At 41.7% G+C, this 21,701-nt stretch overlaps 1 protein-coding gene across 6 annotated transcripts in view; it reads left to right on the top strand.

Annotated features, from left to right (window-relative positions):
- LOC112154185 (protein shisa-6) overlaps positions 1–14,305 on the top strand; it is a 122,688-nt gene extending 108,383 nt beyond the window's left edge. For 2 of the 6 annotated variants that reach the window (XM_024284940.2, XM_024284938.2), the window contains 4 exons: positions 1,652–1,672; positions 7,557–7,709; positions 9,483–9,589; positions 9,694–14,305. In XM_024284940.2, the coding sequence (XP_024140708.1) occupies positions 1,652–1,672; positions 7,557–7,709; positions 9,483–9,589; positions 9,694–10,581 (1,169 nt within the window). In that variant the 3' untranslated portion in view covers positions 10,582–14,305. The remainder of the gene's footprint in view (positions 1–1,651; positions 1,673–7,556; positions 7,710–9,482; positions 9,590–9,693) is intronic. The other 4 variants (XM_024284941.2, XM_024284939.2, XM_024284945.2 and 1 more) reach the window with 2 other exon arrangements.
- The last annotated feature ends 7,396 nt before the right edge of the window (positions 14,306–21,701 follow it).

Genomic DNA, 21,701 nt, shown 5'->3' with positions numbered 1-21,701 from the left:
AGGTTGGGTGTTAACTTAGTTGTAACAAAGTTTGTCTAAGAGAAATTAGTCTGCTTTTTATGTGTGTTGCCCTTCAAGATTGGGAGTTACAGGTGTCGTGAATACGCATACACAGATAACGTGTACCAGTGTTGAGGTATATGTTTTTTTTTTTTTTACAAGTTACTAGCAAGGTTGAGAGTTAGCATGGTCACAGTAACGTTTGTTTTAGCTGTATTAGTCTGTTGTTTATGTGTTACCAACAAGTTCTAAGAGTTACTAAATGATGGACTTATCTGTGACTCTTTTGTTTCGCTTAACACACCTTATAGTTTAGAACACCTTAGCCCTATGTATGACATTATTTCAAAAATAGCCTGTACAATGATGGTACACCTTATATTTTGGTGTTCCCTATAGTGTGGAAATTACTGTATTTACAACAAAATTAGGAAGACCAAAGGCTTTTGAACAACAATGCTAACAACGACAATCTATGGGTCCATTTGAATGGACAAGGTTCAAGGCTGGTACATTGTCAAGTCTGTAGTTTTGCTTAAAAACTTGCAATTTCAGTTGCAATTGCAATTTCCCCATTGTGGGACTAATAAAGGTTTTCTTAATCTTAAACAGACTCTGCATTCACTTAGCATCATTATTGCAGTGTCTGGTAGCATCCCTTAGGTACGGTACAGAAGCTATTTCCGTAAAGCTTTTTTTGTCCATGTTTGGACTCAAAGAAGAAGGAAAACTGGTCCCTGTAAACCCTCAGGGAAAGTTTGCAAAAGTCACAGAGCTGAGATGTCTCTTTGATGGACAATGGTGGCCTTCACGTCAATCACCCATCATCACGTCTCTTTCACTTTTCTGTCTTCTGAGGGAACAAACATGCTGCCTGTGAAAATCCTCCAGCTAGTCTGACCACATTGACCTATAGCTCCCACATAGATCTTGTGATCAGACATTTTTAATAAGGTTAGACATTGGAACAAGTTTTGGTTAGATCATGAGTGGGATCTCCATTTTTTGCTGTGGTTGTTTTTCTTATCTAGAAAGTCAAGTATTCCTTAAGCTGTTTATAAGACTAGAGCCAAAATGAATGTTAAAATAAGATGTTAAAACTTATAACTTCCTTGATTTGAGCATGAAATCTGGAGCCAGAATGACTCCTTCATGGACGTAATTGACCATATGGTTTAAACACCAACGCAGGCAGGCACTCACACTCTGTCAGGGATAATCAAGCCCTTAAACTTGGAACAAATGCCTGCAGATCTGTGGCAAACTTGAAGAAAGAACCATTTCAACCACATATCTGACACTGGGGCTTTGATCAAACGCTGAAATCCTTCAATTTTCAGCGTGCAGTGTGTTTTTTTTAGATAAAGACCAGTGGCAGACCCCCTCCCCCCACCCCATCCCCCACAGAAGAAACAACCGGAATGCATTTCTACATATCACAAGCAGAAAATCTGCAATCACACAGAATTGTACAGAACAAACTGGAAGCTCGAAGCTGATTTCATTTGAATAATAGTTGAGGGCCGGGGTGGGGGTGTGGGGGGTGTGTGTTGCTGTCGTCATGCTGAATGTGAAGGTCTGTTTGCCTGTGTTCTTTTTTCCTCCCGTGGATCTGCTTCTAAAATGTTTGTTTTTCACTTGGGTTTGGTAGCTCACCGGTCATTGAGGCGCGGTAAGTCACACGTGACTCTGGTTTCATGTGAGTGGTCATTCATCGCATTCTGACACACGTTTGTACTCCCCCCAGCTCGAGCCAACTCCTGCCTTTTCTGTCCTCCTCTTGTTCCACTTGAACTGCTGACTTTCAGACCTGATTTAAGTAGAAATGTCATGTGATCGCTGATGCTTCCATGAAGTTTATTTTATTTTGATTATTGTCAACAAATCCTTAAACAGATGCTGTATTTGTGATGGAGCTTAAAACAATTAGAACTCTCCTGAACTCTGGTACAAATCAGTGGGTCCTCCAAAGAACGAGATACAGATCCAGTTTGGTGCAGCTTGCTTCAATGTGAATGCTCTACACAAGAGATAGGCAACTCCAGGCCTCTAGGGGCACTGTGTCTGCTTGATTTCCAGATACCCCTGACAATTAGAACAGACCTTTGAGGCCTGGAGTTGCCTGTCCCTGCTCTACACAAAAGCTTTGAGAGCACAATCAAACAAATAAAGAAATATCAGGAGTCGTAAAGGTATACAAATCAAATGACAGTGTGAATCGGATTAGTATGCCATGTTTGTTTAAATTCCAGAACTACCTCAGTGTAAAAACAAATTGTATGCTTTAAAAACACTGCTGAGCATCGTGTCCAACCTACTTTAGTATTGCCAGTCCCAGAACTTTAGCGGTCAACTCTCCAGGTGTGAGTCCTATTAACTAAAGCCTTAGTCACTTGCAACTGTACGAGTGCTATGGCAACACATTCTCATCCTCAATTCGTCACATACTGATGTTTGGCTAAGGACCCTTCTGCTTCACTTTTTGACGTTTTGGGTGTCCCCAACTCGTCGTCTTTTGATGTACTGGCTGTTCATAAAATCCAGGGTCTGCAATCCTCTGGACTCTGTACCAGGCGTGGACTGGTCCTCGGGATGTGTCCAGTTCCAGTACCCTAACCCTAACCTGGCACCAGACACGAACTGGTACCAGACACTTTACCCCGTATGCAAACAGATACTAGGTTAGGGTACCGGTACTGGGTTAGGGCACCAGTGAGCTCCTAGAGGAGTCCCACTTCGCGGTTCAGAGGTTGGGCACCCCCGATTTATTAGTATCAGCCAGCACGTCAAAAAAAGACGAGTTGGGGACACCTGAAACGTCATTTTCTGACGCAAAGTTGTCCCCAATCAAACATCTGTATGTGACGACTTGGGTATGAAAATGTGTTGGCTATGGATTTATGGGTTGTCTGGGTCCATGAGTTGTATAGAGGAGTGTCTGCATCTTAACCCTTGTGCTAGTCATGGGGTCCAGATGATCCCACTCTTATATTGATGTGTTCCTTTCCATGACAAAGTGGACATGATTCTATGTCTACCACAGACACCAGTGAAGATAAAAAATCCTTGAAAAGTGCACTGTCTTGTGGGGTCCATGTGACCCCAGTCAACAAGGCCAAGTGGGCCCTATACAGTTTAAAAGTGGGCCGAAAATGTTTGCCCCGAATAGGTTTGTCCAGAGTTTCCATGGTGGCCCAGATTTGTTTTCCCAAAATTGACTCTGCTGTCCAGGGACCGGCAGTCTGGACGGTGACCCTGCTAGATCTGCTGGCCTCTGGGTGGCGACACTTGCTTGGTCTGCCAGACCCTGGACAGTGGAGCCGGTGCCAGTGTCCTGCATGTTTTCCAACCAAGCTGCCATTGAAGCTCCTTATTGGCCAAACACCTGATCCAGGTAACCAGCAGCAGATAAGAGAGGATTTCTGGAGAACCAGCAGGAGGCCGGCCCTCGAGGACTGACTTTAGACACCCCTGGTCTACAACCTTGATATTTTGTCACCTGTGTGCTACGTACAAGCTTGCCCATCTTTCGCACCTGGACAACCCTTATGCACCCATAAGGGCAGCTGTGACTAAGGCTTTACTAGTATGTTTTCTTCGTTCCAAATCTCTGGTTCATGTAACCTCAAAGCAAGCCCAGATCATGATGGGTCTACCTCTGTGCCCGTTACTGGGGCTGCATTGAATTTCAACAAATTTCCTGCTTTGCGATTCTCCAGACAAACTTACATTTATCTGCTAAAGCAAGACACAGATTCAGATCCACCTTTTAAGAGCGTGACCGGAACTTAACCTGGTCCCTATGAATGCACTCCTGAAACGACTGACCACCGTCATCATTGTTGTTGCCTACCTCAGTATAGAACTTCAAGCAGTTGAAATATTTTTTTCAAGATTCTCCAGTCTTGTAGCTGATGTTTTCCTCTCTTGTTAGCACACACCTGAATGCTCCAGAGCTGCAAAGCTTCTGCTCTCTCAGAGATGGGAACGTGTAGATCTTTAAATTATTGAGTTGAATTTATTTTTTGCAGCATTTGGCTGCTGCTTACTCTCATAATGCTTCTGAAAACCCCAGAAGTGTTTTTTAGTTCTTCCTAAACTGCTTCAGAAACACTATTTTGTGAGATGAAATGAAAAAATAAGAAGCATAATGTTGGTTTTAGGAGTTTATTACATTTTTTTAAGTATTTCCCAGAAACACTCTTTTAGCACAGCTCCAACCTTTAAATGTATCACTTCTAGTTTAGTTTTTTAAACAAGTCCACATACAGAATCAACGTCCTGAAGGATAGTCTAGAATTTCTGCTTTTTTTTCTCCAATCCGTGTCTGTGGGACACAGAATGTGAGACCAACATTTTGAGTTTCCTCCTCACTTGTTTCTTGTTGCAGCACAGCTCAGTGGTTTGCTGAAACATGAAAGGCCAGCGTTTTATTCAGCGGCTGGGCTGTCGAGCTCAGCCAGCTTGTAAAGTTCATCCCTGTTCAGCCTTTTCTGCGGGCTGCAGAACAAGGCTGAACTCTTAGAGTTCTCACCGTGTTTTTGTCCTTTTTTTTTTCCTCTGTTGGGTTTGTTGGCAGTAAAAAAATCTAAATCCACCAGAACCGGTGTGTTCTTTAACCTCCTCGGGAATATTTTTCTGAGACTATTTGAGCCAGGTCTGTGTAGTTGTCCATCATGATGAAGCAGTGAAGTGTGTTTGGTGTTCCGAAGCTAACGGCATGGTACAGTCTGAGTCAATTCCCTCCTCAGTGATGCAGGATGGTAGACACCTCTCACAAATCATTCCTTTCCTTCAGATGACCCCCCACCTCATCCTTTGAGCTTCCCCTCTTCTCGTATGTCACTCGGATTGTTCGTCCCTTCACCTCTTTCCTCCTCTAGCTTCCTTTTTTATCTGTCAGTCGGAGGCTGGACGGAGCCACGCCCGTGCCGCCGCGCCGCGCGACTGACTCGCGGCTCACAGGGGAAGGCGAGATAGAGCGAGACTGAGCGAGGAGGGAAAACTGAAAGAATTAAAAAGTGGAGGGAAAGTGGGCGGCAGCATGGTGGGAAAGATAAGATTGATGGAGTGAGAAAGAAGCAGATGAATGGGACCGAGTCTGAATGTTTGTGTGCACGCATGTGTGAGGAAGACAGATAAAGAGTAGAGCGAGAATAAAAGAGGACTTACCCCCCACCTCCCCCTCTCCGTCCCATGTGTCTTCCAGCCATCATGTCACGTTGCTTCAACAGCAAGCCGGCCCAGGCTTTGCCCCCGTCCCTGAACACATCACGATGCTGTCATGAGCAGGGTCACTCTCCGGCTCTCTGTTGTTGTCTGGTGTGTTGTCTTGTTTTCTTCCCCCCCACTTTTCCTTCTTGGCCCACTGTCCCTTTGTGTCAAACCACTGTGCCACCTGTCAAGTCGCTCCCACGGCAAATGCACTCTGACGTTTCCGCCTGTGCTCCCACACCACCGCCGCCAGCGAGCCGGGGTTCCAGATATGCAACTATTTCTGAAGGGCAGAGTAAAAATATGACACCTGAGGAACCAGAGACTAATAATTCTGAAGTCGACTGACAAAACCAATGACAAACAAGTATTTTGCATTTGACCCACCATACTGGCTTATTGTTCCTGTAGAGTGCCAAAGTTTCAGTATCCTTGTTTCATTTACTTCAATTCATGTGACTTGACCTCCGTCCAAAACAACATTAGATTAGACTCCTGAAGGACAATATTTTTACTGTTATTCTCGGTCAGTTTTTTAAAATTTCTCAATTAATATGGACAATTCAACTCCCATTCTGATCATCTTTTTTGTTCTCAAAGTTTTCCCAGTGCTCTTTTCATTATAATCATGCCATTTTTAGCCAAATTAAAATTGAAAAAACATGAAGTTTTCTTGGACAGCATTTCAGGTCGTCGTAAATGTGAAATTGTTCTCAATCGGATAAATAAAGGTTAAAAAAAATCATTTAACTTTATTAAAATTTTTGCGTCTGAGTTGTGGGCAGGACTGTTAGTTTGTAGTAAGCCCACCCCCACTTCCTATTATCCATTTTTTTTTTTTAGTTTTTGTTACACAATGTTAATTTGATTAGATTTTGACAAATTTTAATTTAGTATTGAAACAAGAAAAAAACTGTTTTAGCTGGGCGACACTGAGCATTTGAGTATACGATACCGGTCAATATCGCCGATATCAAAACCAATATTGATATTCTTTGTAAATGCGGAGGTTGATGACATGAGCCTTAAAATCTTAATTGTTTTTAATCGCTATAATTTTTTGTAAGTTTCCTTTTTTTAACTACTTGAACAAAAAAAAAACAATAAAATAAAATAAAAGCTGTTAAAACAATATTTCCAATTAAATGACAAATTGTTATTAAAATAAAAAAACTGCTTGAAATTAAATAAAATGTAAGAGGAGAATGCAAAGCAGTCGCAAATAAAAAAAGAAAAAGAAAAGCAAATAACTTTGATACAAAAATAAATAAAAATGTAAAATAATATGAAAAAAAGCACAGGCAGAAATATAAACTATTTGTAACTTCTTAGATTTCAAATGGAACAATGGAAACATGAAAATATGAATAACTTGTAAAGAACTATCAGAGGTTTTTGTCCAGGAACAGTATATCGTGATATCGATACCAACTTGAGATCGATACGATCAATATTTTGGATGAATTTGCCCAATTGTTTTTTTTTTTTATGTCTTAAATTTTTGCTTAAAATAAGTGTTTTCGCCCATTTTTAAGATTTAACCTGGAGTATTTACTAAAGCCTAGACATTTTTTTTTAGATAATTTGACTTGTTTTTAGTGAATTTCTACTGAAAACAAGTAATTTTTTTCTAGAATAATGATGGTAGTAGTAATTTGGGTCTTTTCCCTTTAAGACCAATGCTATCGCCAGTGACAATAAAATGAACAGTAACAAGCATTTACATAATTCCAATGTATTCTGACACCGAAACATACCGTGCCAGAATAAGCTGGTTTATAATAACTGTATGAACACTTAGCTCCTGTAAAGTGTTGCATATTAGCTCAAAGCTACGTTTCTCCGCTTCAAAATTAGTTGGAATTATGTTAATTATGTAAACGCTTGAACAGTTACAGTAAAATGAAAAAGCATCAACTTTGGAGCTAAAAGCTCTGGTGGTAAAGGGTTAAACTTCTAACTACTCTTGTGTTTACAAAACAAACCTAGTAGCCATTGGGATTCCTTTGAAAATGATCTGGTGTGACCTTAAAATGAAAGAACTTTTTTATCCACCCGTTTTCTTTGAAGGATTCGTCGTCGTCAATCTGAATGCAATCTGCTCTGCCTTGAGGAAGTATTTGTAGACCTGAAACTCCAGCCCGGGTTTTAGCTGACTGTTTCCCTCCACTTCAGCAGGTGGCCGTCTGTGATGGTTGCCTCAGGTCTCATCTCAGTCCACTGTCTTTCTTTTTTACTTTCTGGGGGTGGTGGTGGGAGTTGGGGGTGATGGGGTTGTCGGCGAAGCCAGCCTGCACATCATTTGCTCTTCTGTGTTTGTATATGTGCGTATTTGTCTCCAGAAAACAATCGGATAAGCAGCATCCTGACCTCGCAGACGGAACCCTACGACCTGTCTTTCTCTCGCTCCTTCCAGAGCCTGTCACACCTGCCTCCTTCCTACGAGGCGGCCGTCAAAGCCGACCTCAGCCGCTTCTCCTCCCTGAAGAAACTCAGTAGGTCTAAGCTCCCTGCACTCATGCAAAGTGTAGGCCCCAACGCCCTGCATGGTCAAAGTACTGCATCATGTGTGCCTTCATGAGTCCCGACTGGAGGGGCTCTAAAGAGTTTCAGCAGGAAAGACGGTTCTGAGGACAGACGTCTTAGTTCTGGGAGATTATCCGGACTGATTAAAAAAATTACATTCATTTCTGATCGCCATCGTCAATCGCCATGCCTCCCCTGTCTCCACTATGAATCTGCAGCCAGTGTTGCGCTCAGTGGCGCCCGACATCGGCTTGGTATTGATTCACGGAATGTCGTCTCGTGACGTCCTCAAAAACAAGAAAGCAAATCTTCCTTAAGGCTCGTGTGGCTTGCACGCAGGGTTGTAGTTACCCGCCACAAAGCAGGTGTCTGTGGTCTTTTTACTAGAAGAATGCCCGTGAGAGCAGACAAATTAGTCTTTGATGGCTGGTAGAACAAAACCGAATCCATTCAATTGTCAGCGATTGAAGCACGCCACAGAGGCATGGTTAATAAGCACAAATATCCCGGGGCAGTGTCCTTCATTCCTCCTAACTTTCTTTCTGCTTTCAAAGCAAATCATTTGTTGCAGCAAATAGCCGAGAGGCTCTGCAGCTTCTCTTGTCGCTCAGCCATTGCCGGCTCACTGATACATCGTGATGGACTGAGCTAGAGGGAAGACCGAGGAGCGGCTTCATTGTTGAGATAATAAAAGAGAAGAATGCTACTGCTTATTAATGCAAATTGGTATCAAACTGAAGAAAAAAAACATTTAGTGTGTTGCGGAGCGGCGCTGCATCATGACTTATTCATTCACTCTATGATAATACGGTTGATGAGCTTGCAATGCCCTGCCCAGATCTGGAGGACTATTATGCTGGAAATAGGAACATCTTGTTTTTATTATCTCTCAGAGTGAATCGATTTGCAGCGGGCACCCGCGGCCCGCCAAGAGGAACTTTGGCTGAATCCGGGGTGGACAGGTGGCACGGAGACTCTCATTACAGAAAAAACACAAAGCCTGTGAAGCCACTCAGGACAGAGAGGGGAGAGCTCTACTCCCTGGAGCTTAGTTCCCGTTCCCCAACCCGTCAGTCACGGACACAAACTGACAGCACAAGGAAAACGCTGCTGCTTCTCACAAAATGTCTGATCCAGTTTTTATACATGTATGCCACTCTGTCTGTGATTATGTATTCAACACCAAGTCTTTTTGCATGTGTTTGTGTTGAGTGGCATGACTTTGAAGCTACACTCTGTGGTGGTGGATCTCTGCCTCTGAATGCATGTCTCCTTTTGTGCAAACACGATTAAGGATAAGGCATCCCCTGCAGGATGCAAATGAAAAAAAAAAAAAAAACACTGGCGGCTCTCGGGGGTGACCTGATTACGCAACACAAAGAGCTTTCCAGCATGTACATGAGGTGCCTGCGTGCTTCCCTGCGTGGCTGTACAACACCATGGTTCCTGGTTTTCTGCTTTCACATGACCTTTGAAAAGTTTGCCCCCACAGCTGCCTGTTGAATCCCAGATGAAGTGTGGATATGTTATGTGTTGAGCATGAAATATGTGATCCTTTCCCTGTTTTTTATTCCCCTCCATGGGCTTGGAAAGATGAAATTCCGATGGGTCCACCGGCACCACTCCCTGCATCATGTGCAATGTTCTCCCCTTCCCTTGCAAGCCCTTCCCAAGTGTCTCTCACTTCATTAAGCTCATTCTAACTCAACTTCTGTTTTTTCCCATATCTTTCATATCTTCAGCTGCAGATAAAGAAGTGGAAGAGTACTACAGCCGAAAGCGTCACCTGCCTGACCTGGCAGCGAGAGGCACCCTTCCCTTGCACGTCCTCAAAATAAGTCAAGAACAGGTGGGTGCAGAAACTCTTGCACTTGAATCTCCGACAGTGGGTGGCAGAGCCTTGTATTCCTAAGCTTCTGAATAAACTCACCTCATTCGTCTTTTGCTTGGCAGCATCGGGAGCCGCAGCAGCAGCTGCCTAGCCAGCCTCCACCATCCTCCCAGGCCCCCTCCCAGTCTCAGTCGTCGCAGCAGCAGGCTCAGCAGAGGCAGAGGCCCCGCCGCGTCCAGAGGGCCATGTCCCAGGATCGCGTTCTGGCCCCTCAGAACGCCCCGCACCAAGAGTACAGCAACGAAATGTCTCCGTACGGAGGCCGGATTCTCTCTGACGAGCAGCTGCTGTCGGCCGAACGTCTTCGATCCCAGGAGCGCCTCCTGCCGCAAGACCGCCACACCTCTCAGGATCGCTTGTACTCCAAGGATCGCATGTACTCAAAGGACCGACTCTTGTCGCAAGACCACCTCTACTCAAAAGACCGACATTATTCACAAGAGCGCCTCTATTCACAAGATCGCCTGTACTCACAAGACCGCCTCCTGTCCCAGGATCCTCTGCTCTCACCAGACAAGTTTGTGATGTCACTGAAGCGCGGCATGGTCAGCAGCATCTCTGGTGGCTTTCGAGGCAGCGACAAGTCCATGTCGCGTGCAATCTCGCACACAGATGTCTTCATCCCGACCACTCCTCTGATGGATCGCTACAAGATGACCAAAATGCACTCCCATCCCAGTGCCTCTAATAACGGCGGCGGCGGCGGCGGCGGCGGCGGCGGCGGTGGCAGCGGAGGAAGTGGTGGGGCAGCGGTGGCAGGAGCAACCATCCATTCCAACACTTTGGCCATGAACCACACTGCAAACAAGAGGCAGGCGTTTGCCTCCAGACGAACTCACACTGTGGAGCAGCTTCACTACGTCCCACAGCACCACCAGCTGCAGCAGCAGCAGCAACAGCAGCAGCCGCAGCACTACCGCACAGGCAGCAAAACAGAAGTGACGGTCTAAGGACCAGCTGAACTCTGAGCTGCGCTGGAAAGGAGCCCTCTCGTGTGCCAAGAGGTGGAAATGACTGGTACAAGGTGCATCGGCCATTTTTAAGAGTAAAATCCTCATGTCATTATCTTTGACTGAAGTTTTTGCAAAGTCAGACATTAAAGAACCAAGATCATCCACTAGCCAACTGTGAGACCGGAAAATTGAGCTCCACTGTACACTACACACGGGCCCCTCAAGATGTGAAGCCAGAGGGGGTTGTAGATGGGTTGTGGGGGACATTTAACTTATCAAGCTACAGTCCTCTCCAAACGCCTGTAACCCTTCCCTAAATCTTTTCTTGTGTTGCATTTTTATAAGAAAAAAAAAGAAGTATTTTTTGAGCGAAAACTGCCTCTGAAAAGCAAGAATATTTAAAATCATCTCCAACTAGTTGACAAACATACATTTACTCCAGTCATCCAACCATTCTAAGGAATTAAAAAATAGGAGAGCGCGATCTTAGACCCAAAAGACTTTCAGAATGTCATCACCGTGAGAAGAAGGCTAACAAACACTCGGCATGTTTAAATGATTTACGTTTCTACTGCATCTAAACAAGCCATATAACTGGAATAATGATGGTAATGTACAGAAGAGAAGCTAAACACTATATGGTCATTAGTTTGGCCACAAACTCTTCCGTATTATTTTTGAGGCCATATGTCCAATCAAAACATTTTCACTCCCAACTCCTCACGCACTGGCGTTTGGCTAAGGACCCCGCCGTGTAAAAAATAGATGTTTTGAGTGTCCCTAATTCTTGATTTTTTGGACGTGCTGACTGTTCCTATTAAATCGCGGGTCCCAACCTCCGGCCAGCAGTCCAATGCCGGAATGCAGAGCACACCCTAACCCAATACTGGTACCTTAACCCTGCACCGATTTGTGTCCGGTACCACGCGTGAGCCCGGTTTGCATCAGGAACTGCATCTGGTACCAGGTCGGGTCTAGTACCGCGTCCAGTATCACGCCCAGTGCCGGGTTAGGTTAAGGGCACTGGTACTGAGTTACCAGTACCAATGGCTGGTACCCGTACTGGCCGTGGACTGGTCCTAAGGACTCGGCCATCTGGTACCACGTCCGATACTGCAAGGACCCTTGATTCTACAAACAGTCAGCTTGTCAAAAAATGACCATTTAGGGACACCCACAACCTCACCTTTTGGGTCCTTAACCAAACGTCAATATGTGACGACATGGAAATGAGAATGTGTCAGTCCGACAGATAAAGCTAGTTCCAAAGAAAGTCAGGAAATAAGATGATACACTTAACATTGAAAATATATTATATTAAACCCAGTCATAAAAAATGAACCACTGTTTAATGTGAAGGGATAGTAGGAATGCAAGTAAAGATTTATTCAGTGTTATAGGAAAAAGGAATGTCTATAATTTTGTGCGGTTAGGCTGTGAAGTCTTGCATTATAGGGATGAACTCAGACCATAGATCCATAAACCCGCGGTCTAGATGCTGATGGTGTTTAGAAGCCAGACCATTCCAAAGCATCGCCTTGGTCCTCGGGGGAGACTGTCTTGCATGTTTTCCATAATGCCTTGCTAAAATACACCTGATTCAACCCATCATCAAGCTCTGCAGAGGCCTGATAATGACAGTAATCAAACACAGGTGTGTTTAGGCAGGGTAGGATTGAAACATACAAGACGGTGTTCCTGAAAGACAAGGAATGGGAAGCACTGGTCTGGAATACACAGGGAGACCACCATTCATGAATTTAGTAGCAAACATAGGATTGTGATTGGCTCAGAAGAAAGGTGTGCCGTGTAGCATGCGGTTCAAAGTGAAAGTCTAATTGATAATGATGTGTAGAGTGATATAACAACCCAACAGGCGTACCTGGAAGTGAGATATATCTTTATATTTTTACAAATTTTACAAAACTAGCAAGTATGTGAACCTCAAGGAAACACTTCCAGATTATAAAAGCCTCGTTTCCACTGAAAGGACCGGTACAGGAGAGCTAGGACGGGACGGACCAGTTAATTCTTGCGAGTGTTTCCACTGTTTTCACGGTGCATGCGTGGTGTAGACCGCTAGCGTGTCACTGTAGTGTGACGACTAGAAAAGCAACAACAATGGAGGTCATCTAGCAGCTCGTGTCTTTCTTTCTTTACTTTGTCTACATTATGTATAACAGGAATTTAATACTGTTTGAAAGACATTTGTGCCGCAAAGAGGAAAGCGGAATCGCTAGCTTAGCGCTACATTGGTGCTTTCCAATATTGTCATCACTTTCTGCCAATCAGACGGTGGCTACAGTGATTCTGCCACAACCGTCCCATTCTATTTTTCTATGGGCCAACAACAGATGGGGCCCTCAAGAGGTACGGGTCGGAATTGTTTAATGGGTCCATTTAACAATGGAAATGCTCAAAATACCGGATTGAATTGGACCACTTGGTGGAAACGAGGCTGGAGAAAACTGTTGCTGATTTACACTTTTCTGTAAAGTTTAATGCTGATCCAAAGCTTCGTCCTAAAGCTTCAATGTGAGCAAAAATCTTTTTTAAAAGATCCAATACTAATAATTCCTAAAGTACATAATTACCGATGGTCTCAGCAGTCAAACAATGCTGAGTCACCGTGGACAATCATTACTCTCATGTCGTTTTTGTTCTTGAAAGGATTGTACATCATTTTCCCTCCAGTCGTATCTAAACTAATAACACGTTTTATTTCAAAAATTCCAATTACTGATTCAAAAGAAGGGTTAGGATGTTTTGAAAATGACTGTAATTTGTTGAAAGTTCACAGTCTTGATTATCCTGTCTGTCCACAGCCTGCCTCCGAGTATGTTTTCGTTGGAAACACAGATCGTGTCTCTTTAAGCCTTTATCTGCACCCCCTCCCCCCACACTTTTTTTTGTCCCACAAATCTATTCTGTGACCTTTTCTGGCAAATCTTAAAGGGCTTTGCATGGTTAAACACAAGAACTGATTCCTCCATGACTACTGTTGTGCAACACAACACCACCACGGGTGATGAACTACTGTGAGCTTGTGACAACTTTATAAATATATAAATAAAGGGACTGAAAAGAAGAAGAGCTCTTTGTATGCGCCGCCCTCCTCATTGCTCCGGAGAGCCTCAGAAGTGGAGAAAACGATGTGATCAGCACTTCTGTTTGTGCCTCTGACAGACGCTCCATTTCTAAATATGACATGGTTTCGTGGGTTACAAAGCACAATCAATACAAATTAATCAGTTCTAGTTTTACCGATGTGTTGAAATAGTGATGGCTAGCTTGTTTTATTCTGAAAACAATGGCAGTTCTCTTTTTGTTTTGTTCTTTGCTTCCAGTAGACAAATGTAAATATGCTATATTAGAAGCAGTAATATGGACAAGTCTGGACTGGAAGGACTTTGTATTAGACTGTCTGTTTTCAGTAGATTCTTAAAACACAACTATAAATCGTCACTGTTTCGTGAGTTCAGAATAGAAACCCACTTAACCGACCAGATAAATAAATACTATACTGTGTGTTTTGTTGCAAAACATTTTGAATAAATGATCGATTGAATGAATGCCATTGGTTGTTGATTGCAGATTGTTCGTAGTTGGATGTAAACTGTGTTCCACTGACATCAGAAGACTTGAATTTAATGAAAATGGATGATAATGTGTGTCAAAGTAGGGTCAAATAAACCATCCATATTTTTCTATACAAACAGCATCAGGAGACTTTTTGTCTGTATTTTCTTTACGTTTACTCACTGTGAGCTCATGAGGTGGATCTACAGACATGCGGTCTTCATTTTACATACTGTTCAGTTCTAAAACAACCTTGTTCATTCCATGTGATAAAATGTGTTTAAATGCTGACAGCCGAAATTCACTTGTGAAGATACTGGAGTGTGACTCACCACCGTAGGAACTGCAAATAATTTAGAAACAGAAATAATTCAAATTATTCGGTTAATGAGAAATTAGCCAAAAAAATGTAAAAGCAAATAAAGTTCATCAATAACTGCAAAAACGACCAATGAAAATTACAACGTTTGCAAAAAATGTCAACACCTAAGGTTAGAATAGGTTGTATTTGTTTGGGGCAATACTGAAAATAATTGCCACAAATCTGAACCCACAAAGCAGGTGAAGATGGGACTTTATTAGATAATAGAATTTCCAGAGTTCAAGTTCCAGAAACTCAATAACAACAAATTCAATTAAAAAAGGGGATGCTAAAAGACCCACTCCAATAAAAATAGTGTTTTTGGAGTTTTAAACATGTTCTAGTGGCATTTTCTGATGATGGAGAACATATGTAAAGAATATGAAGCATAAAATTACACTTCTGATTGTTTTTAATTCAAATTGTTGTGCATCTGAAGCAAACAAAAAATGACATTAAGCAAAAACTTTGTATCCACGTATGTCTTTGTTTTCCTGCTGTCGTCTCAAAGCTTCAAACTCTACGGCTGGATGGCCCCAATATTGCTTACCAATATGGTGGCCAGCAGGGAAGCAGATAGGTGATGGGAAGTGGGGGTGGGCTTGCTTTTTTGCCGACAGTCCCACAATTCAGAGGTGAATTTCTACAGAACTACTGCTGACTGCAGAAACTATGTCCTAGAAACTAACAGAGGTGTTTTGGCAAGAAATCGGATACATGTCATTAAAACGAGGGCTGTAAAATTATGGTGCTAATTGCGATGAATTAGTCAAAAATTTTAACACAAAATTGTTTTAAAAAATCATCTCATTTTTGCATGGTATGGCTACTTTCATGTTTCCGACACATGGAGGAGCATTTTATCTCAATCATACCATGGTTATTTATGAAAAACATAATAATCAAGATTATTAGAACTTCAGTCTTGTTATATTTTTGAGTTTATTCATCTTCTTAGTCGCTTGTCTCTTTCGGGGTCACGGAGGTGCCAGAGCCTGCAGGGTATTTTAAGTTAAAATTATTTTTTCACCAAAGCAGACTGGGTGCGGTGCGCACACCTTTTTGAGAAAGGTGAACATCATGAGAAGTTAAAATAGAGCATCACTTTTGAGGGAAGGTTCACCTCTTAGTGCTTGTTTTTGTCCAGACAATGAAGGACAAATTTATTCTAAAGAAACAACAGTCTAAATAGTTGAATTCTTCTGCAGTGTTTCATTTCTTCCTTCTTAGAATCTCTTCTCTATTTCTTTTTTGCTTCAATCCGGTCTTTAAAATGATCAAATTGATCTAAAAACGTTAAAGGGAACTATAAAATCAACCTAATGTTCTCTTCTACTGTCTTGCTGTTGGGATAAACTGTGGAATAAGTATATAAACACTTTAATTATGGCATTAATAAGAAGTTTGAGCTCAATATTTTTTAGATGTTTCAGAAAGTGTTTCTACTTTTTTTAATGTGGTAAATTACAGCATTCTGGCCCTGTTGTTTTTTAATTTTTTTTTAATTATTTTTCAAGATTGACAGCGAATAGCCCTTCAAAGGTGGAAGTCTTCATTAAAAAAGAAAAAACTTAATAAAGCCATCTTTTTAGTTGTATTTTGATCTTTTACTGTGACACAATATCACATACTTAAATGAAAATATCTGAAAATGAGGCTTTTTACAGCAATTATTAGGCTGAAAAAAATTGTGATTAAAATAGATTAATTTGATTAATTAATTACAGGTCACAATTAATTAATCTAAAAATATAATCAAATGACAGCACTAAATAAAACACCACTAGGAGTGCTTTTACAATTTTTCAAAAGATGATGGAGTAAGATAAATGTACAGTAAAGATTCATAGAAATCAGATGACATGTTTATGTGAATCCTGAGAACTGAGCAGATGTTTGCTTGACAGAATTTCTCACGTCAGATACAAACTAAGAAGCATCACAGGGGATGACTTGAGAACATTCTTTGAAACCACGATGAAACTAAACTGAACACCTCTAATCGACAGACCTTTCCACAAATGTGAGCCAACTGATCAGTGACCTCTGCAGCTCCCAATGCCAGCGTTGAGGCTCCTAAAAGAAAATTAGAAATGATCTCATTATTTAAAGATCTGGACCAGGTCATCACTGACTTTTAGGACAGTTTGAAGAGCCAAATCAGAACATCCTTGTGTTGTTATGTAGTAAGTAAGGTGAGGAGATCAGCTGGTTGGTCAGCTATCACCTCATCATCAGAAATTCTAGCTGTTTACACACAAAAAGATGAGGAGTGTGAAAAAAAGTGTCTCCCTGATGCCAAAATGTTTCTGTTTTTGGTGTTGTCTTGTCGTTTCCCATTAAGAGTCCTCGCTCCTAATTCCATTAACAGAGGCAGCTGAGGCTGATTAACAACTCTCTGCGACTTCACTGAGCAGATCGATATCTGGAAGTTTAATTGACTTGATGTCTTTTATTAAAAGAAATGCTTCTTTATCAAGCAGGACAAAGGAGCCTTTTAGAACCACTTCTCAGCTTGATAAATGCTGCATTCATGACCGTAAAGAATCTGGAGAAGTCAACATCAAGAGAAGGAAGTACTTACCACATTTACACGATTAGTCCTCACAAGGGAACAGTTCTAGAAAGGCACGATTTTTGACACTATACCTTAGTTGATTTTAGGGGTGTCAGATTATTGAATTCACTGTGATTCATTAATTACAGACAAATTAGCACATTATTTTTATAGTGTTAATATAATTTTTTAATATATATTTATTGTTGTGTTCTCAAATATATGAAACATGTGTCCAACTATTTAAATGCATGAACTTTTTTACTTAAACTCAGCTTTCAGTGAACGTCTTGGTGTCTGTGTATTACTGTGTACACGTCATCAATGTGCGACTTTGTGGTTACTAAGAACTAAAAAACAAGCCCAAAACACCACAACTATTATCTAATATTTAAGGGATGAAGCCTGACGAGTGTTTCGTTATCATAAACTAATGAGGTATGTGGAGGGCCAATCGCCTCAGACAGTAAAGTGTAGGATATTATATGTCCACATACATGCATTATGGTATTAATAGGAAAGTGTAAGGTCAATATTATTGGATTGCTAAGGAAGTGGGTTTCCTACTGTTTTTATGTGTTAAAATTTGTTTAAAATGAGCACTCTGGACCTATGTTTTTCTTAATTGTTTGAGAATGGAAAAAAATATCCCTTGTTGGTGAAGGGATATTAATGACATCATGAAACCATTGACTGTGTTTGAGAACTGGACTGAGTGACCCTCCCCTGTCACTCCAAGCAGAAAGTACCTGCTTCAAACCAATTCTCCCACCTCTAACTTTCTCCACCAGGAGATTTTCTGCTTCATTTATCCACCAGGAAATACTCTGCTCCATTTATCCACCAAAGAATAGTCTGCTCCCTTTCCTCACCAGGAAATAGTCGGCTCCCTTCCTCACCAGGAAATAGTCGGCTCCCTTTCTCCAGCCGTCTTCTCAATATCCCCCATCTGCTTGCACCATTCTCAGATACGTTAAGGGCCCATGAAGCTAGCTCGTCACCGCTAGGAGAAAGAGTTTGTGTTAGCCTATAGGGGTGAAGCAGACTTCCTGGAGAGGCGGGTCTCACTCTGTGACATCAGCACATAAGAACCCGCTCCTTTTTTTTCTTGGCATGGGAGAGGTTGCTGTCAAGAGCACAGGTTTTTAGAGGATTACTAAGAAATGTGAGGATTACTCAAAAAATACTGAGATCAAAATAGCGCTTTGGGGTTCTTTATAGTCAGGATTGAACAATACAACACTTGAAAGCTCAAAAAGTTGATTTTCATGGTATGACCCCTTAATTTAGCATATTTTTGCTGATACATTTTTTTTCATATCATTTTCTGTATAGTGCAAATTTTTGAAGTTATTAACTGACCAATCAGACACCTCAATAAATGTAGGTGTAATTAGTTGGAAATGTTTGGTTGACAGATTTTGGACCAATCACTGCTTACTGATGTCATCTGGTTCCAACATGGCGGCGCCCCATCACAAATTAAAAAAAAAAAGACAACTGATTGACTTTATGAGTGATGTCACACTTGCTCAGTCCAGTTCTTATATAGAGTCAATGTTTCTTCAATTTCACATTTTCTGCACAAACTCTCCAACAATATCCAGGTTATGTTTGTTTAGTTCATTTATGTTTTCAACGTTATAAAGAAAATGTTTCAAGAGTTCAGCGTTCTGAACTTACAAAAACAAGTTGAAACTCGAGCCAACAGCCTTTGCTGTGATTTATCTAATCTGGACACTTCTGATACAGTTTTGAATTAATCTTCCTGTCTGCCACCTTTAGTTAAGACACTTGCACTGTGTAAACATCCTTCATGGCGCTGCTCACTGGAGTGCAACAAAAATATACAATTATTTCTGCCTGCGGAGAGGCTCTGCTTCAAGGAACGCTTGTGTAATTTCCAACTCAATCTGCCAACTCCAAGCAGTTGATTGCACAAAGCGGGGGGTGGAGGGGTATATGGGGGGGTGTTTCGCTGCTTATCAGGCTGCATGCTCCGGACAGGATCGCTTGTCAAACTGATGGCTCCTCATGGACGACGGCTCCGAGTTTGACATCTGAATTCAAACCAGTCGGTGCAAGTGAAACCCTGTTTTCCATTTATGGAAATCCACAGGTGTGAGCTCCAGCTGCAAATATCAGCCCTCCACCTCAATCACACCGGCAGTCAAAGATAAGGAAAAAAAACAGAATCAGTTTGGGCTTTTGATTTATTCTGATATGGAAGCACATCAGCATCTAAATGAGAAAACATGAGATTGAAATCACAAGCAGTCCCTGAACGGGAGAGCAGCTTAAGCAGAGGAGACGGGATGGCAGGATATGGTCAGACACTTTTAAAGATGACCACTCAGTTTGGTAAAAGCACTACAGAAAACCTGAAGAAGAGAAATATCAGAGAAGGGCCGACAGCTAAACCAGATCATCAAGATTATTATTGATCAATACATTTTAAGAGGATATCATAATAGAATATCTAAAACCCTGATTTGATTTTGCCAGCTTTATGCTGAGAGGTGTCAGGACTTGGTGGTGTAGGATCATTGATGGTAGAAGTGGACAAAGCACCCATAGAAAATGCCTTTCCTCCGGTTCCAACATAATGAAGTCAATTCAGTCACCATATTTCTGCGATGTGGATGTTGCCATGTTGGAACCAGATGACATTAGTAAGCGGTGATTGGTCGGAGTGAGTCTGAGTCTAAATTTCTATGGCAACCATTCATAATCAGGAGCTCAGAAGAATCTGTCAAAAGGTTCAACGAGGTCATTTTACTGTCTCTGCTAAACCATGGCTCATTGTTTATATACCATTCCGATATGGCGTCGCTCTATATGTTGGACCAAAGTAAAAAGCATCTCTAGTATTCTATAACTCATGGGGTGTGGGGGTCTGAAAGCTAGCAGGGGAACAGGTAAACATATAATTGATGGGTTATGAAGGTGAGTTCTCTCTTTGACAGTAGTCCCGCCCACAACTCAGAGATGAATTTCTAATGCCGCTCTGAAGAAACTATGTCTAAGAAAAAGACACGTTTTCTTTCTTTTTTTTTAGGCTTAAAACAGCATAATCACCATTAAAAGATAACTGGGAACACTTTGAAAATAGATCAAAAGATGATCGGAGTGATCAGATGACCTGACAAAGAAGACCTGAAAAGCAAACGCTTCTACACTATTAAAACAAGTCAAGACAGCTGTGGATGATTGACGACATAGACCTGCTGTGACTGACATGGAACACTTAAAAACAGAACAAGAACAAGCGAACCATCACATAAAAAAAAGAAAAAAAATCTAAATTGCAGTACACAATGCTCACATGAATAGGAAGATTCAGAGATTTTAGACCTCTTGGAAAAGGTCATCTTAGCAGCCTTTCTTTTTTCTTTTTTTTCGTAGGCAGTCACAGCAGCGTCTCAATCGAAGATTCTAAAAAATAGCCACCAAAAAACCTTTTTCCAATTTAGACTTTAAAGGTGACTTTTCGTTCAACTGAATACATTAAGTAAAATTGAAAAGAGAGCCCAGGCTGCACAAACATGACCTGTTCTGAACTTGTGTCTGGCGTGAGGAACTTTCTTTGAATAATGACTGCAAACAGATGGGGGGGGGGTAAATTGTTAAAAAAAAAAAATGAAATTGTAATTGGAAAGTAGGTCATTTTTAGTTCATATTCATACAAACACAACTGTTTTACTCATTAAATGCAGTCTAAAGCACATCAGAGCCTTGTTTCAGAAGATGAAACCGAGTCACAAAAGAAGAAAAATTCTTTCATTTGAAGGAGAAAGCTGCAGCTTTTAGCTTCTCTTTCTCCAAAATCTTATTTAGAATAAAAGCAATTTGCTGCAAAACAACAAGGAAAAAAATGTAAATGATCTGATCTGAATTTAAGCTGCTGGAGACGCTAACCTCTGAGCAGACATTTAGTCATGTGAGTGAAACAAAACCTTTTATTAAGTTTGTTTTGTAAATGTGCTCCTGATGCATAAAAGGCTATTGAAGTAAAGCACTTTAAAAAACAGAGAAAAAAAAGATCAATAAAAAGATTTCCTTCATGCCATTTGCTCCTCTCTAAAAGCAATAAATCTGAACATTATCTGCTTCTATGGCACAAAATGAATCTCTTCAATGCATCAAAAGCTGTATTAAAGAGGCTTTGATTGTAAAGATGCTTCAGCTGATCGAGACAGATTGAAATTGGCACTCAGACGCGGCTGATAACTGCTTTGCCACAAAGAGTTCAGTGTCAGGAGATGAGTGCCGCTTGAGCAAGGACAGGAATGAGGAGTCGGGTTGAGGTCCAGCTCAGCCAGCTTCTGCCAGAACCCGGTCCTGAACTCCCGACACACAGGACCCAGAACCAGCTATAAGTGGTGATCCACACACTCCAGGCAGCTAACAGACGTTTGTGTTTTGCGACAGATGCCAGAGTCGGATAAACATTTAATTAGCAACTCATCAGCTGTGTCGAAGCTAATTACTCTAGACTCCAGCCAGAGCCAGAGCAGCTCCTGTCGCAGTTGGTTTTTGGAGCAGCTGAGTCTGCTGCAGGATGGGGGGGTACCAGGAGCGTGCAGAGCAGCCGCTCTTCCACAGTTCACTACACGGCGA

This window comes from Oryzias melastigma, linkage group LG19, assembly GCF_002922805.2.
Source record: "Oryzias melastigma strain HK-1 linkage group LG19, ASM292280v2, whole genome shotgun sequence".
NCBI lineage: Eukaryota > Metazoa > Chordata > Actinopteri > Beloniformes > Adrianichthyidae > Oryzias > Oryzias melastigma.
Note: the sequence above shows the minus strand (reverse complement) of the source record. Positions and strands in the feature narration are given on the sequence as shown.